This window comes from Amblyomma maculatum, chromosome 5, assembly GCF_055883805.1.
Source record: "Amblyomma maculatum isolate TAMU_Amacu chromosome 5, ASM5588380v1, whole genome shotgun sequence".
Classification (NCBI taxonomy): domain Eukaryota; kingdom Metazoa; phylum Arthropoda; class Arachnida; order Ixodida; family Ixodidae; genus Amblyomma; species Amblyomma maculatum.
Window position 1 is genome coordinate 143,600,766 of NC_139348.1, and position 15,023 is coordinate 143,615,788.

The 15,023-nt window shown below is 45.9% G+C and overlaps 1 protein-coding gene across 1 annotated transcript; it reads right to left on the reverse strand.

Moving 5' to 3' along the window:
- Positions 1–1,109: 1,109 nt before the first annotated feature.
- LOC146189833 (sodium-dependent glucose transporter 1A-like) lies at positions 1,110–11,694 on the reverse strand. The gene is made up of 5 exons (XM_084605354.1): positions 11,621–11,694; positions 10,577–10,673; positions 8,403–8,529; positions 7,470–7,628; positions 1,110–2,185 (listed from the first exon to the last, which is right to left on the reverse strand). The coding sequence occupies exons 1-5, from the start codon at positions 11,692–11,694 to the stop codon at positions 1,110–1,112; spliced, it is 1,533 nt and encodes a 510-aa protein (XP_084461480.1).
- Between the last annotated feature and the right edge of the window lie 3,329 nt (positions 11,695–15,023).

Consider the following 15,023-nt stretch of genomic DNA (forward strand, 5'->3'; position numbering starts at 1 on the left):
GTAGCGATAGCAGCAAGCTTGCTTGTCGGCCATTGAACTGCCAATTTCCGCTTACTCGTCAGTGCTCAATTCGAAGTCGACGAAGAAGCCGCTCAAATTTGAGGTCTTTAATAAAGTGAAGCGGCAAGGACAAGCGCAGTTTAAGGAACTGAAGTACGAAACTTTATAAGAGTAAGGAATTCAATTCTTTTGCGGGCGCAAATCTGCCAAATAAATAGTTTTTCTGATTTATTTATTTATTTTTTATTATTTATTTATTATTCTTACTCTTATAAAGTTTCGTACTTCAGTTCCTTAAACTCGCGTTTTTGTCTCCACAAAGAGGTAGACAGAAAAGCAGACGGACGGGCGGACGTTCGAATGTTCGGATTTTTAGGCTAGTACCAAACGATCAGTGCCCGTTCATGTCGCTGTTCAGTGACACGTGACAGGGGCACGGTGTGCTGCCCAAGATGCCAGGAGTGACATGGAGCTCCGCTCCCACTGAGGCAAACGAACGTGCCTGCATCGCCTAAGTGTTGCTTGGCTGACTCCTGGTTCAAAAGCGTGGGATCAATTTCCGTCTTAAATATGCTGTTCATGCATGCAGCTCATGAGAGTTGGCCACGGCATGCGGCCTTATTATCACGTCACCCAACCCAGTCTGTACCCAACCTTGTCACCTGACAGGTAACATGTCAAGAATTACAAACTAGCCTGATCAGCCGTGCTTACTTGTCTACTACCGGCCGCTGGAGGCCCGCTCATGATTCACCCAACAGCCAGACAGACGACAGAGCGAGGGCGACACAGATTTCGCTTCATGGAGCCAGTAATTTGGTCGCATTATTAATGTAAAGTCTGATCGCGCCGTTGCGGCAATACCTCAGAGGAAGTGGTGGAGGAAGAAGAAACGGGAAAACGTGCAGCAGATTAACCAAGGGAATAAGAAATAACCCTACCAGGGCACATTCTTTGTATATTTTCGTTATGGTAGAACAAGATTTTTAAGACTGATCATTCAGTTGCTGCGAAGATATGTTGTCGATGACACTGTGATTGTTTTCACAAATCCTTTACGAAGGGAACAAAAAAATATTCATTCAGCTTTGACTTCCAATTTTACGGTTTCACGAGACATCCCGAACTATGATGTCGCTAGCTGCTTGACTAGAAGGCATAGCGTCAGGTTCCACATTGCCATTTTTCTGGTTAAGTTGTTTATGTGCAGAAATTATGCATCTCTTGCTTAGGTAAAAGCACATTCCGATAAATATCGTTGTCGATACCACGACGGCTGCAAAGGACACGTACAAGAAGACGTCAGGAGTGGTGTCCAAAAATTGACCCACAAGAAGCGGAGGGGATAAAAAACCAGGTGCTACCGCAACCACGACAATCGACATCATTCTGTTAATGATGTTTATGCGCTTCGCTACCCAGGCTGTCACCGCTCCGTTAAGAGGACCTTGAGCTAGACCCATAAGAGCACTGACGGCCCAGAGAACGTGATCCCTTTTTGATCCCCACGCCAATAGTAGACTGGCGGTAGCAACTAGAACGACATGGGATGCGACCAACACAGAAAAGGCGGAGACCTTGACAGTGAAAATAGCAGCGGCCAGGCGACCCGCGGCGAAGCACAGGAAGTAAACGGCCGCAAGGCGAGAGGCCGAAAGTTTCGAAAAGCGCAGGTCGCATTTCACAGCGAACGCCGTTAACATTTGAGACGTCGTGGTTTGAAGGGCGGTGTAGCCCATCATGTAGGCACAGAGTAATATTAGCGTGATCTGGGCGAAGCGTTTGTATTCCGCCGACTGCTGCATGTTCTCTCCAATGTTGTTCACGACGTTGGTCCTCCGCGTCTTGAAGTTGGTTTTGTCGATAAAGTACAAGATGGTCATGGAAGCTACTATAATCAGCTGGTAGGCACTGGCTATCGCGTACGCGTAGTAAATTGTGCTCCTGCTTGAAGGGGCTTTTACGAGCGTTGTGTTCAGAGACACAACGTCTAAGTCTTCTGTACTGTTGAAACTTATACCGGTGACGGTCGTCGTTGAATTTTCGGTGTCGCCTGTCTGCGTAGACATGAACGGCTGCGAAATTAAAGGAGCCATTAGATAGCCTACGCCGCAGGTGAGGTGGAAGACCTGTAGCGCTGGGCTGGAGTTCTCGGGCCACATCTTCATGATCCAGACATTTGCCCCTGCAATCGAAGAGAAAGACAAAGCCATCCTCACCTTGCTGTTTCCTCAAACGCTCTTCAAATACGCCGAGACAATGACTTTCATTTTGTACTCGCACTAAAGTAAGCTTAACTCTGTGTATCTCTATGAAAGAGCACTTCACTGCTCCCTGACAAGAGAGCTGTGCGTATAACCATGGCTGTTAGCAGTGCGCATCGTATACTGGAAGCTGCCACTTATATTAGTAAAATAACTATACACGGCTTGTGCGGGCAAACAGCAAAGTGCACAATAATAGAGGCAAGCTTTAGAAGGTTCTAGTCTATGCGCGTTATTATGATGTCACGACGTCATGGGGTGTGGAACTCAATGTACTGCGTTCGTGACATGAAGCGCACGTGGATTTTGTCACACTAGAGAGAGAGAGAGAAATAATAGAGTAGAATATAAAGGCAGTTAGGTTAAAGGCGATGCTCAGTAGGCTACCCTGCACGTGGGGAGGGGAACAAAGGGAGAAAAAGGAAAGAGCGCAAGGAAAGGAGTCTGTCACATGTTCAGAGATCTATAGTAAAAGGGGGTGGAGTGCGTACATTTGAAGTCTTGAACTCAACCCCGAGTCATTTAAAAAACTTAAGGAGCGCCCTCACTGCTTTCCTTCCTGATGAAGGTGTCGTCCAAGGGCCCATAATCTTAGGTTGTGTAAGAGGGCGACAATCTAAGCGGCAGAATGTAGCAGCGAGGAAGGCACGCTCATGCTCAAATTGAGGGCAGTCACAAAGTATGTGCGCAATCGTATCAACACACCCGCACTGCTCACACGTTGGAGAGTCTGCCATTCCGATGAGATGGAAATATGCGTTTTTGAACGCAGCTCCTAGCCACAGGCGACACATTGCAGCAACACAGTGGGGGAGGCCGAATGGTACCTGTAGTTGAAGTAACTGGTCAAAGCGGTGCGAGTGGGACGTCCAGCCTCCAGGCGTAGACCATGATTGTGTAATCACGTTTCGCGCGATCAGTCAAAGGTGCCTTGCTGTGTCGGCTCTTATCAATCATATCTCGACAGTGTTTGTTGTATCGGGAGCCGATCGAGCAGCATCGTCATCTAAGCCGTTGCCAACAATTTCACTATGGCCTGTTATCCACTGGTAGATTATTTCGTGACCCTCTTGTTATGCTAGGTGGTGCAGATGTCGATTAACCTTCGCTAAGAGTTGCTCATGATCGCCATGGCTCAAGACCGATTGAATACATTTTATGCCAGGTCTGGAATTCCAGAACACAGCTCATTTTTGAGGAGTTTATTCAGATATACTTTACAGCAGCACGAATTGCGGCCAGGTCTTCTCCTGTAGGGGTAGTCTTATGTCAAATTAGATGGTATGTGCTTGCTTGTCTCGCAGGAACGATGAAGACGCATGCAGAACAAGTAGGGGTTACCGAGACACCCGTGTAGACGTGAATACGGTCCCATAGTCATTGTGTAGCATGAACAGTGTCATTTGCTGAAGGGCTGGCGTTGATAAATTCGATTTCTTCGATGCCCTCGGAATAGCAAGGCGCACACATAGGAGCTTCATACACCCCAGTGGCGACAGAGGTCTTGCTGCAGGAGTGAACTGTTTTGGGATGAACTACTTGTGCGTTGCTATGATCTTTGCAAATGCAGAATGTGGTCTTTGAAGAGGCATGTGTGCAAGGTGATGGTGTGGAACCCTTTAAATATGTCGTATGCGCATTCTCAAAGAGTATCAATATACGTCGAAAATGGTGGCCTTTGGCGAGTGAAATAATTGTCAATGTTGATGTGCTCTGAGGGAGGCTGAGGCATGTGCGAAAAGCCTGACCTTGTACTGCCTGGAGGGCACGCAAATGAGTCTTGCACGTGTTTGAAAGTACGGGTGTACTGTACCGCAGGAATACTAGACATAGTGCTCTCTACAACTGCAGCATTGACTGTATACCGAGAAGTCCCATGATTTTACGCCAAGAAAGCGCAGTAAGTGAGTGATGGATGTGAGCATTTTTTTTAATAGGGTGCAATGTGGGCTCCATTACAGATTGCTGTCTATCAGAATCCCTATGAAACGATGGGTTTTTTAGAAATGTTATGGCTAGATTATATTAATGTCCTTTGGCGCGCTTTTGTTTCATGTTTATGCCGCAGACCACTGCAAGTTTTATTTGTTGGGACCAAGAACCTCTGCCATGCGGCCTTGTCACTTTGCTTCGAGTGGGCAGAACGATATTGCGTTCTATGTTTGATCACGTTCAGTGACAATGAGGCAGGACTTTATCTCCTTCTTTGTAGACTATGAGCCTAGAAGCGGACGATGAGAAGAGCAATATTGAGAAGGAGCGGGGAGCGATAAAGAAAAAATGAATGGGAATGCTCAGACGACGACATTACTGCGTTGAAGCGGGTCCATTGTAGACTACCGTGCAAACATACCGGAAGAGAAGGAGGAAATGCGATGGCGCTTGCGTGTTCCTTCTCTTTTCTTTTTTTCTTCCGCCTTTGTTTGTTTGTACTGTACTGTAGCATAGAAATAAGACGTGACTCCACTTAATATGCTTAACTAAGCTGTAGTTGCAAGAGGTGGAGGAAAAATTTTTATGAAGTGAGATATATCAGCCGCCATTCTTTTCAGTTGGTGTCCCCAGTATAGGACTTCGTTGGCAGCCCCTATTCGGCGCGCCAGCTGAATCAAGAGTTGCAGGCTTTGTGGGTACGCTTTGGAGAGAGTAGCCTCTCAAGGAGAGGGGATTATGAGGGATGTTGGGAGCTTGGTGCCACGCAAGGGCAGCATATTTCCATAGGAAGTGGAAGAGTACAACTGTAGGGCAGGTGCATGCTTAACGCTATTCAGCATCATTTGTGGGTAAGAAGAGGTCTTTATGGTAGAGGTTTGAGAAATTGCGGCTATGAAGCTTCGCCGGGCTGTGGCGCCCACTCTGCTGAATGATTGCGTGCCTGCGAGCGTGTGCTGATCTACGTGCGTGCGTGTGGGTAGGGAGAAGTATGCTTCTCTTGTATCTATTACTCAAGTGTGTGTTCACCTCATCTGTCTCCTTAGGAACCTGTATGAAGGGCAAGAGGCCACAGTCAGAACTGGGCATGGTCTTACTGATTGGTTTCCGATTGAGAAAGGAGTGAGGCAAGGCTGCATACTGTCGCCCTGCCTATTTAACCTATATGCAGAGTGCATCATGAGGAAGGCCGGTCTGGACGAGTCTTCAGCTGGAGTGAAGATTGCTGGAAAACATATCAACAACCTTAGATATGCGGATGATACCACTTTAATGACAAAGTGAAGCGGAACTCAAGAGACTTCTGATGCGCGTACAAGAAGAGAGTGAGAAGTTTGGGCTTAAACTGAACATTAAAATAACAAAGACCATGGCGTCTTGCCCTATCAAGCCCTGGAGCATCAAGGGACAAGAAGTGGAAGCTGTGACAGATTTTCTCTTCTTGGGCTCCAAGATTACCTCGGAAGGAGACTGCAGCCATGATATTAGGAGACGCCTGCTTCTGGGAAAGAGAGCAATGGTTAGCCTTGATCGCCTAGTAAAGAGCAGAGACATTAGTCTGCCAACCAAGATCCGTATAACTCGTGCTATGGTCATTCCAGTTGTGATGTATGGATGCGAGAGTTGGACTGTGAAAAAGGCTGACCGCCGAAGAATTGACGCGTTTGAATTGTGGTGCTGGCGAAGACTCTTGAGAGTTCCTTGGACTGCCAGAAGATCAAATCAGTCAATATTGTCGACCATAAACCCTGACTGCTCATTGGAGGGTCAAATTCTAAAGTTAAAGCTCAGCTACTTTGGTCATCTGATGAGAAGAGAGGAGTCGCTGGAGAAAGATTTGATGTTGGGAAAGGTTGAGGGTCGCCGGAGAAGGGGTAGGCAGCGAACGCGATGGTTAGATGGCATCCTCGACGCACTGCAGATGAAGTTATGTGATGTTAAGAAGATAGTGAGAGACCGAAAAGTGTGGCGTGACATGGTCAATAGGGTCACGAAGAGTCGGACACGACTGAACGACTGAACTGAACTGAACTGTGTTCGTGTATTAAAGATTATGCGGATTCTCCAGCCTCTCCCAATCGTACCCGGTGGTCTCGGGTGAGGGCTGCGAGAACGAATCATTGACAACCTTGATTGTTTCTCGACAGGCAACGAAGTCGGATTAGTCAAATGTTTCACCCTTCTCGCTTCCATTCAAAGTGTTTGATTTGGCACGCGCCCAAACCGAAGAACTTGAGCTTAGTGGGAGAACGTTGTAATCACCGAGTGAGAAATCTGCGTTTCCTAAAAAAGGCTTTTCGATCACGCTTTCTATTTAGTCGTGTGTCCAGTGCAGTTTTCACAATATTTTGCTATTTGCGAATAAAAAAAAAAAGTTTGAGATCACTGCGGCAACTGCATTGCGGGAATGCGTAAGTATTCGTTGTGGAAGAAAGAAGAGACACGGAAGAAGAGGCTTTCGGTTTGTGACGTCACACTATGACGTAACATCTCATGGAAGTTGGGTACTACGTGAATCCCCTTGGGCGTCGATATTACCCGATTGGCTTTTTAGACTCTGACTGGACTGGCTCCAATTAATTAACTAATATTTCCGCATACACCAAATTGTTTCCCCAGATATATGTTTTCATCCTCTATCTAGTGCAACTATTCGTTTCTTTATCTCCCGTTTCGCTCGAACCTAATCCCGCCGGCAAACTTCTGGTGACACGACATACCCAACGTCTGATTGATGTAATTGGCTGTAATTAATTCTCCATGTACCAATGTTTTCGCCAGAGAGATTTTGTTATCCTCTATCTAATGCAAGTATTTTACTTATCACTCCTTTGGTCCAAACGTAATCCTGCCGCTGGTGACACGACATACCCGACGTCTGAATGAGCTAATTGGCCCTAATTAATTCACTAATTACTTTGCACGCAGCACATTTTTTCCCAACACGATTTTTTTTCATCCTCTATGTAGTGCAGCCATTCGTTTTCTTATGAATCGTTTCGTTCGAACGTTCGAACAAACTTCTGGTGACACGACCTGGGAAACATATCCACTTAATGCTTACGCATTAATAAAGGCTCTACCAACGCTTGTGGGGAGTGCTCGGATGGCTCTCAGCAGATGAGGACTTTGTTTCATTAATCCCCCGAGGATTATGTGATCGACAACGCTGCTAACGTGATCTGCTAGGCGCAAACGTTCACTCTGCAAACAGCTTTACTCTAAAAGATTTATGAAGTAGGTGTCATAGCTGGACAGCACTGTTTCTCTCACCTGTACCGAAGGCACCCCAGCTGAATCCTTCAAAGAAGATCGCAATGTGTGCCACCGCCAAGTATCCACTAAGCGGGATCGCGAGAGCTGTGAAGCTGGACAGCCCGATGGTCAAGATGGATATGACTTGAGTGTTGTACGTGTCGTACAGCTTGCCTCCTGGAAAAGAGTTAGGCACAAAAGGCGCTTGCAAAGAACCAAGACAGGCGTTCTTTGGAGCTAACTTAGCTTGTAACCTAATGCATTCAGGGCACTTTCAGATGTAACCACTGAGGGCCGTATGAAAAGCGAGGTTCCAGGGCCACAGATGATTTATTGAAAAGCTAGTCTGTTTTATTACGTTCTGTGTAACTAATGACTTGTTTTGGTTTATGTGGCTTAACATCTCAGCGACTCCTGCTATGAGAGACGCTGTAGTAGAGGGCTTGGGGAAATTTCGACCACCTGGGGTTCTTTAACATGCAGTGGCATCGCACAGCACAAAGGCGCCTGGCTTTGGCATCCATAAAAAATTGGCCGCTGCAGCCGGGATTCGATCCCGGTCCCTGGTTACTGTAGTCGAGCGTCATGATATTTCTGCCATTAATAACAAGTGATTCGCCGTGGTGGTGCAGTGTGGCCATCTCCGGCTGTAAACGCAAACTATGGCACACCTACGCAGAGCTTTTATCGCAGTCACCTTAGGTAATAAACACCACCGATCAGTTTGAAATATTGATCACGAAGCCCTTTGCAATAAGGACGCATAATTTTTAAATATACTAGAAGAGATTCTGCTTGAATCCACTTTGCTTAGCTATAAGTGGATAGTTTTCTACCGCGCAAGCATCACTATAGCCATTAATAGCGACAGAAGCCATTTTTGTGACAAAGAGGATTCGGGTAGGGTTCCTCTCAGCGTCCGTCTAATGAACGGTGCTATAATCAACGTACCAATAAGAGAGCCAGCGAGCACTCCGACGCACCGCGTCGTGATGAGCTGCGAGATGGCCGATAAGCTGGTGTTGTATATCTCTCCGAGCTCCAATAATGCAACACCAGTCATAGCCATAATGAGTCCCTGGGCCAAAAAAAAAAAAAACCACAAACAGCAATGTCTTATCGTGGTTAGTGATCTCTTCAGGCGAATCCTTCGGGTGTTAAAATGAATTATGCTAACCAGGGCAAGTCACTTATAGTACTAATAAGGCATGCATCGTGCCAATAGAAAGGTTTTTACATGTTAATTTGAATTCTTTTTAATGAAACTCAATACGTAGTTTAAGCGTAAGTGCATTCGCTTTCGTAAGTAGCTGCAACATAATGCGAATACTTTTTGGAGTAATAAATGATAAATGGCAATGAGACTTATATACATTACCACAATATTTAGCACAGTAATTGTTGCTGTAATTTATTATTTCTAAAAACGTACTTTTGCAAAGGGCACATAACAAGGCAAGCACGTGAAAGACCATGGCGGGAAAAGTGGAACCTCTTCATGCTATGCAGACAGCGACTTTCAATATATCATCAGGAAACGGTCGGAGAAACTGAAAGGCTTCTCAGACTTGGAGAAGGTGGCCGAGACGTGCAATTAAACTTTTGCTTGAGAAAGACGGAGAAGAAATATCGATTTTATCAATGAAGACAATTTTTATGAATTAAAGTAGGGAGGATGTTGAATCAGACGGCTGCGGGCCTTCGAGCCCTGTCAGCCTCCGTTGTCAAGGCCACTACCGCCGCTTGAACGGCAGGGCTATAGCACCCCATCAGTGCTTCCCACTGCTACGTGCTGTGGATATTGGAGCCCGGGGTGGATAATGGCGAACATGACCACAGAATGCTGGTTAGGTGTGCGGTTTCTTTAAAAAAAACTTTCCATAATGGTCGAGGTAGATGTCGGCGTACAGAGTGGCGTATGTTACTCTGAGCTTGAACACTTTCAGAATGGTTTGTGAATAACCATCTCATGCGTACGAAGCTACATTTATCAAGTATGTGTAAAACGCAAGCCATTAGAGGGTTTACTCTTTCTCTTTCTGTGCTACGCCTTTACCTTGATCCTGCCATGCTGGCTTACTATACTCACCCTGTGCGTAGGATTATACCATATGATGTTATAAACGATAAAAGAAAACAGGCTTTGTTCTTGATCTTTATGAAATTTGAAAACTAAAAAATAAAACGATTGCGCACAAACCTATTCAAGAACAAAAATTGTATATATATTGTTCCATCAAAAGCATCAGGAGAGCTTCTGGGTTGAGGATGTCTACATTTTATGTTAGAGCGGTCTGGTCGATGCAGTGCATCAATCTGTGCTTGATTAATTTTTGCTAGACTGGCCTACGCTTAGTTACGCAGCGCGCGATCCCCCGAAAGTTTGCTTCGCAGTTCTGTGGGCACATTTACAGTTTTGTTCACGTGCAGCACGAGATGTGAAATCTGCAGTGCACAACAGGTAAGGGGGCTCAAAGGCTGTTTAGAGTGAAGGCCTAGCCACACGCGTTAAAATGCTTCCAAGCGTGCGACCATGGACGAAACAGAGAAACGTCATGATACTCGCACTGCGATGACCTACTGGGCAACAACCAAAATACAAACATTCAGACATGAGGCCCGGAATTTAAAAATGACAATGGCCCCATTTCGTCCGTTTCTTGCTACTAAAGATGCATTACCGCGATCTGAAAACGAACGCCGAATTTACGGTCAGGATCGGTGGCAATGGACAAAAAAGAACTGTATTTTGTCTTGATAGTTTTTCAGTTTTACCTTGTGAGAAAAAGAATAAAACATGCCTTTTTCTTCCACAATTTTCAGTATTTCGTTTAGGCCTCTTATATAGTACCTTCCTGCAGTTGTATTCCAGCTTATTTGTACTGGCTCGGGCTTTTCGCATGCAATCGGTCTTAGGGGCTTGCGGAATAATATGGCTACACTGGATCTCAAAGCTCTTGTGTTCAGGGTTTTTTCTATCTCAGGAATAATAAACGTGCCTGATACTGCATCCCAATTTCGCTAGCTGTCAAGCCAGCCATAATGCCAAAAGCAATAAACAATCGGCACTTGACTATTGAAGTGTCAATATCAATCCCCAGTGTGATTCCCAATGTGAATCTCACCGTGCCGAGGTACCCGAGGCTCACATTACATGTCCGACCCATATTTAGCCACCATTGGAAGGAAGGAGACCGTGTCCTGAGTGAAACGGCGTAGCCACTGCACAAGAGAGACAACATAGTACCATGCTGATAAGCAAAATAAAAGGGGAGTTGCTCTATATGTCAAGACGAACACTTGAAATTATCATTCGGACACAGTGACGAGTGGGGAACAAAAATGACACTGGTAACTACTGCGCTTTGAAATATGGTAGAAATTTAAATATTCGGCATTTTTATCAAACCTTGCTTATCATCTGTTCATCGCCCCAGATTCAAAGATCTCACCGTACGTCAAATCTCTGTTCATTCAATTATTCTAACAGCTTTTTTACAAAGCGTCCTTTGTTTATTTACCTTGATACTTGTGATCTGAATGGCCATCGGTTTGTGTTTACAGGGCTTAATGTCCAAAAGCGACACATGACATCACGTATTTTACCGTTAGTAAAGTTTGAGAAATAAATTCTATCAATACCTTTTTTTTTTCGTGAGAATATTGTCATACATTTTGTGATGACTCTGAGCGATACAACTGAAGGAAATAAGCTGACGATAACGACGAGATTAAATCTGTGGTTTGGTTTTCGACAAGGTACCGGCGAAAACTTTCCGCGGTGGGCAGTAAGCTAGTATGCTCACTAGATTTGTTTTAAACATGAAGATTTCATGAAATGTTTGCAGTGCACATTTTTTATATTCACGCCTCTTTGTAAATTATATAAGATACATAGACATGTAAAAAATACGAGTGTTGTTTTTTCCATTAGGCTGTGCGGCAATAACGATATTCGACATAACGATATTCGAATTAAAAAACAAAAACAAAACGGCCCTACTAATGTTTGATGACAGATGGCAGAACTTTGCTTTAATAGGATGTGGCAGCGGTACCACGAAATAAGTTTTCCCTAAAAGCCTGCCCATACACTGCCGAAGCCTTTGCAGAGAACACCGGTCAGTATGTCGAGTGTCGACAACCGGAGTCTAGGAATTGCTGCTCACCTTTGGTCAACGGCAGCCAACGGATGCTCGTAGCGTACATTGACGAAATCTACATGGGTGGCGTTCCTGCCCATTCCTGACTCCTTCGTATTGCTAGTGAGACGACTAAAGTTTCGAGGTCTCAGATCCTCGCGACACGGACTATGCTGGGATAAACCAGCAGGAGCAAGCAGAAAGGCTAAAATCAGCCTGGCAACTGGACTAAGCAACGTGGTGGCGGGATCGTCGGATGCGAGAACAGTTGTTGAAGCGCCGAATAGCAAGGGCATTAAACTTTTCATTTTGATTGCGGCAGGCTGGGCATCGAACAGCTGCTAGAAAGGCTGAAAAAAACAAACAAACCTAGTCTCACAAAAATAAGTAGGCAGTGTCGTGGTGAAACGATCGGCCTGCGGATATGAGGCGGCTGTTTCTCGCTTACACTAGCTCCAGTGCCGCAGCCCGAAAGTTGAAGGTGCCGTTTTTGCTCTGTGATGTCTTTGGGGCCACTGTCGCTGCTTTCAGACCTTCGTCGTGTGCTGCACCTTCCTCTCTGCCGATCCTCGTCCCAATCGGCGGCTTCCAGCCTCGTGATAGCGAAGAGTGGCCTCCACATCATCTGTTGCGCTGTGGCGCTCGTGTTTAATGCAGAGGCATGGTTGCCCATATTCTAGGATTTCGCCCAGGAGGCTGTGATGCCTCTCTAGCTCGAAGAAAGGAAAGACCGAGACAAGGAGACCAGCCTTGCTGGCCACTGCATTAGACAGCTGTGCCATATCGCTAGCCGGCTTCAAGTTTAAGTGCTTCTAAAGGTTTATGATGAGGTAACACTAAGGCCACCACTCCTTGATTTTCAGACCTCTGTTTGGAGCTTGCTTGGTCTTTAAGACCGATCCTAGGCTCGAAACCATAACTGAAGAGAGAGAAAGGCTTGTGTGTCTAATTAAAATTTGTCTCAATCATTGTAAATCGTTGTTGTTGTTGTGGCTGTAGAAAGAAGGAATAGAAAATGCACGGGCCTGCTACTGGCTCTGTAGCTGAGCCACCTCCGCTGCTCGTGCGCACAGAAGAGAAAATAGACGAGGAAGAAAAAAGAAGAGGGAGAAAAAGACGCGCACCGCAACAACGCCCGTCGTCCACCACCGAAGTGGTGGCGGGTGCAATGACGGCCTAGAGCAGATAAAGATCAGTGGCAGGCTAGCCCCCGCCGCAAGCGGCGTTGACCTACCTGCCCCAGGCCAATCAGGGCAAGCTTGTAAATCGTCTGCCACCTGTGATTTCTGTGCGAATCCTGATTTACTTTTGCCTGGTTTTCATGGCGTCACGTGTTTTAATGCAAGTTAAACCCCTTCCTTACGCCTTTGTTCTCCTAGTGCGAATAGCTTCTCTTTGGTCTGTACGAGGCGCCCGGAAAACCCAGAATATATAAGAAATTTCGAATGAGTGGTGCACGAAGCATGAGCGGCTCCCGTAATGGTTTTACCGAGTGATTATTCGTGTCCAGATTATTCGTACACAGTTTTTTCGTACTGAAGAGAAACGCATTCCTCTTTCGAAGTGTGAAAATCTTGTGCTTTCACTCAAGGCAGGAAGAAGACACACTGGAAGCTGCAAGCACCAACGAACTACCGTGTGCCACGTGGGCACGTGCAGCAAATCTCTTGGACTTTCCTCAGATGGTGAACGCGCAAATTTCCGGATAGTTTACTGCGATGCCGTCTATATGCGGCATTGGGCAATTTGCCTGTTTTTTTTTATTTACCCACTGGCATTAAATCTGTTCACTGGAAAACGCTGTTACGTCCGGATGAAGACTGTATCAGGCGATAGTGTACAGATGATATGGTCTGTGATTGGTCGGCAGGGTTTGTGGCGCATTTCACTCAGAAAGTGATTTGAGCATTCCCTTGATTTTTCACACATCACTTTTTATTTTTTAAGTACTGCAGTAAAATTGAGGTGCTAGTATCTATAGAAAGAACGATATAACTTTCGAATTTAATTATTTTGTGTTGAAAGAGATCACTGCTCATTTCGAGACACAAAGCCCACGTACATCCCTGTCCCAACAAGGGCATAGAAGAAAGGTATCTAGAGTATTTCAGTGTGTTCTAACGCACATTAGCAGTCAATTGTTTCTCCTCACACAGTAAAATGGCTGTTCTGTAAGATAAACGTCCATGAAGACATTATGTTGAGGAGAGCATAATAGACCGGAAGCAGATGTAGAAGAAAATGTTTGCATAGTGGGGTTATTCTCGCAAGAATGCGCCACGGGAGGGGGGGGGGGGGGGCTAGATGCTGCAGTCGCCTTCTAGCCCCGACGTGCAGCCCTAAAAGACAGAGCTGTGACCCCCAAACCGCGGTGCGAGAAGTTGCTACTGCGGTGGGTTCGAGCGAGCGTCCTGCTCGCGTACAGGGGTGAAATAAAACCACCTAACGGGGAAGCACGCGCAAGGAGATATCTAGTCTGCTCACCTGGCGTGGCTTCGTGCTCACGGCCCGCGGCGGTAAGTGCGTGCGGAACCGGAAGCAGAGGGTGAACGCGGCGGTCTCCCCGATGGAAAATGCTACCGTGTGCGTGCACGCTCAACCGACGAAAGACCCCGAGGGAGTTGCGACAGACGCGCTCCTCGCCTCGGGCCAGGGTAAAGAAGGTGTCCCGGGTAGGTCGGGAGGAGAGAAGGGAACCCGCGCGGTGTCTCCGCGGGAGCCTGGGAGGGTGGTCAATGTGCCCTCGCCTCGCGGTCTTCCCCAGCAGCAGGCGTAATCACGCGTGTTAATTACGCGCGGTCGGTTAAAGGGGGAGGTGGCTATGGATGCCCACAATACATACATACATACATACATACATACATACATACATACATACATACATACATACATACATACATACATACATACATACATACATACATACATACATACATACATACATACATACATACATACATACATACATACATACATACATACATACATAGATACATACATACATACATACATACATGCATGCATGCATGCATGCATACATACATACATACATACATACATACATACATACATACATACATACATACATACATACATACATACATACATACATACATACATACATACATACATACATACATACATACATACATACATACATACGTTTGGGCCTATGGTCTTGTCAAGCTGTGCACGCGAAATTTTTTGCGCCAGCCCCTTTCTTTCCTTAAAAAAATGTTAATAACCGCAAACTTCTCGTTACTTAAGAGCAGTTGTCGCTCACAGTATCAGGCAGTGCGTGCGGGTGGCGTAGGGTACACCGTTAGTTCCCGTGTGCCGGCGTACACCTCCACCTATTCGTCAATCGCTCACCCCCTCTCTTCGTCTCCATCCTGCCAACCTTCTCCACTCATCAGTTGTGGAAATACAA

Excerpts from the sequence above, each read along its gene's own strand:
- LOC146189833 (XM_084605354.1), bottom strand. The coding sequence starts at position 11,694 with ATGGGCAGGAACGCCACCCATGTAGATTTCGTCAATGTACGCTACGAG. Across the intron at positions 8,530-10,576 it reads GCCTCGGGTACCTCGGCACG|GGACTCATTATGGCTATGAC; the intron begins GTGAGATTCACA and ends TTTTTGGCCCAG. Across the intron at positions 2,186-7,469 it reads CTGGGGTGCCTTCGGTACAG|GGGCAAATGTCTGGATCATG; the intron begins GTGAGAGAAACA and ends CTTCGATTGCAG.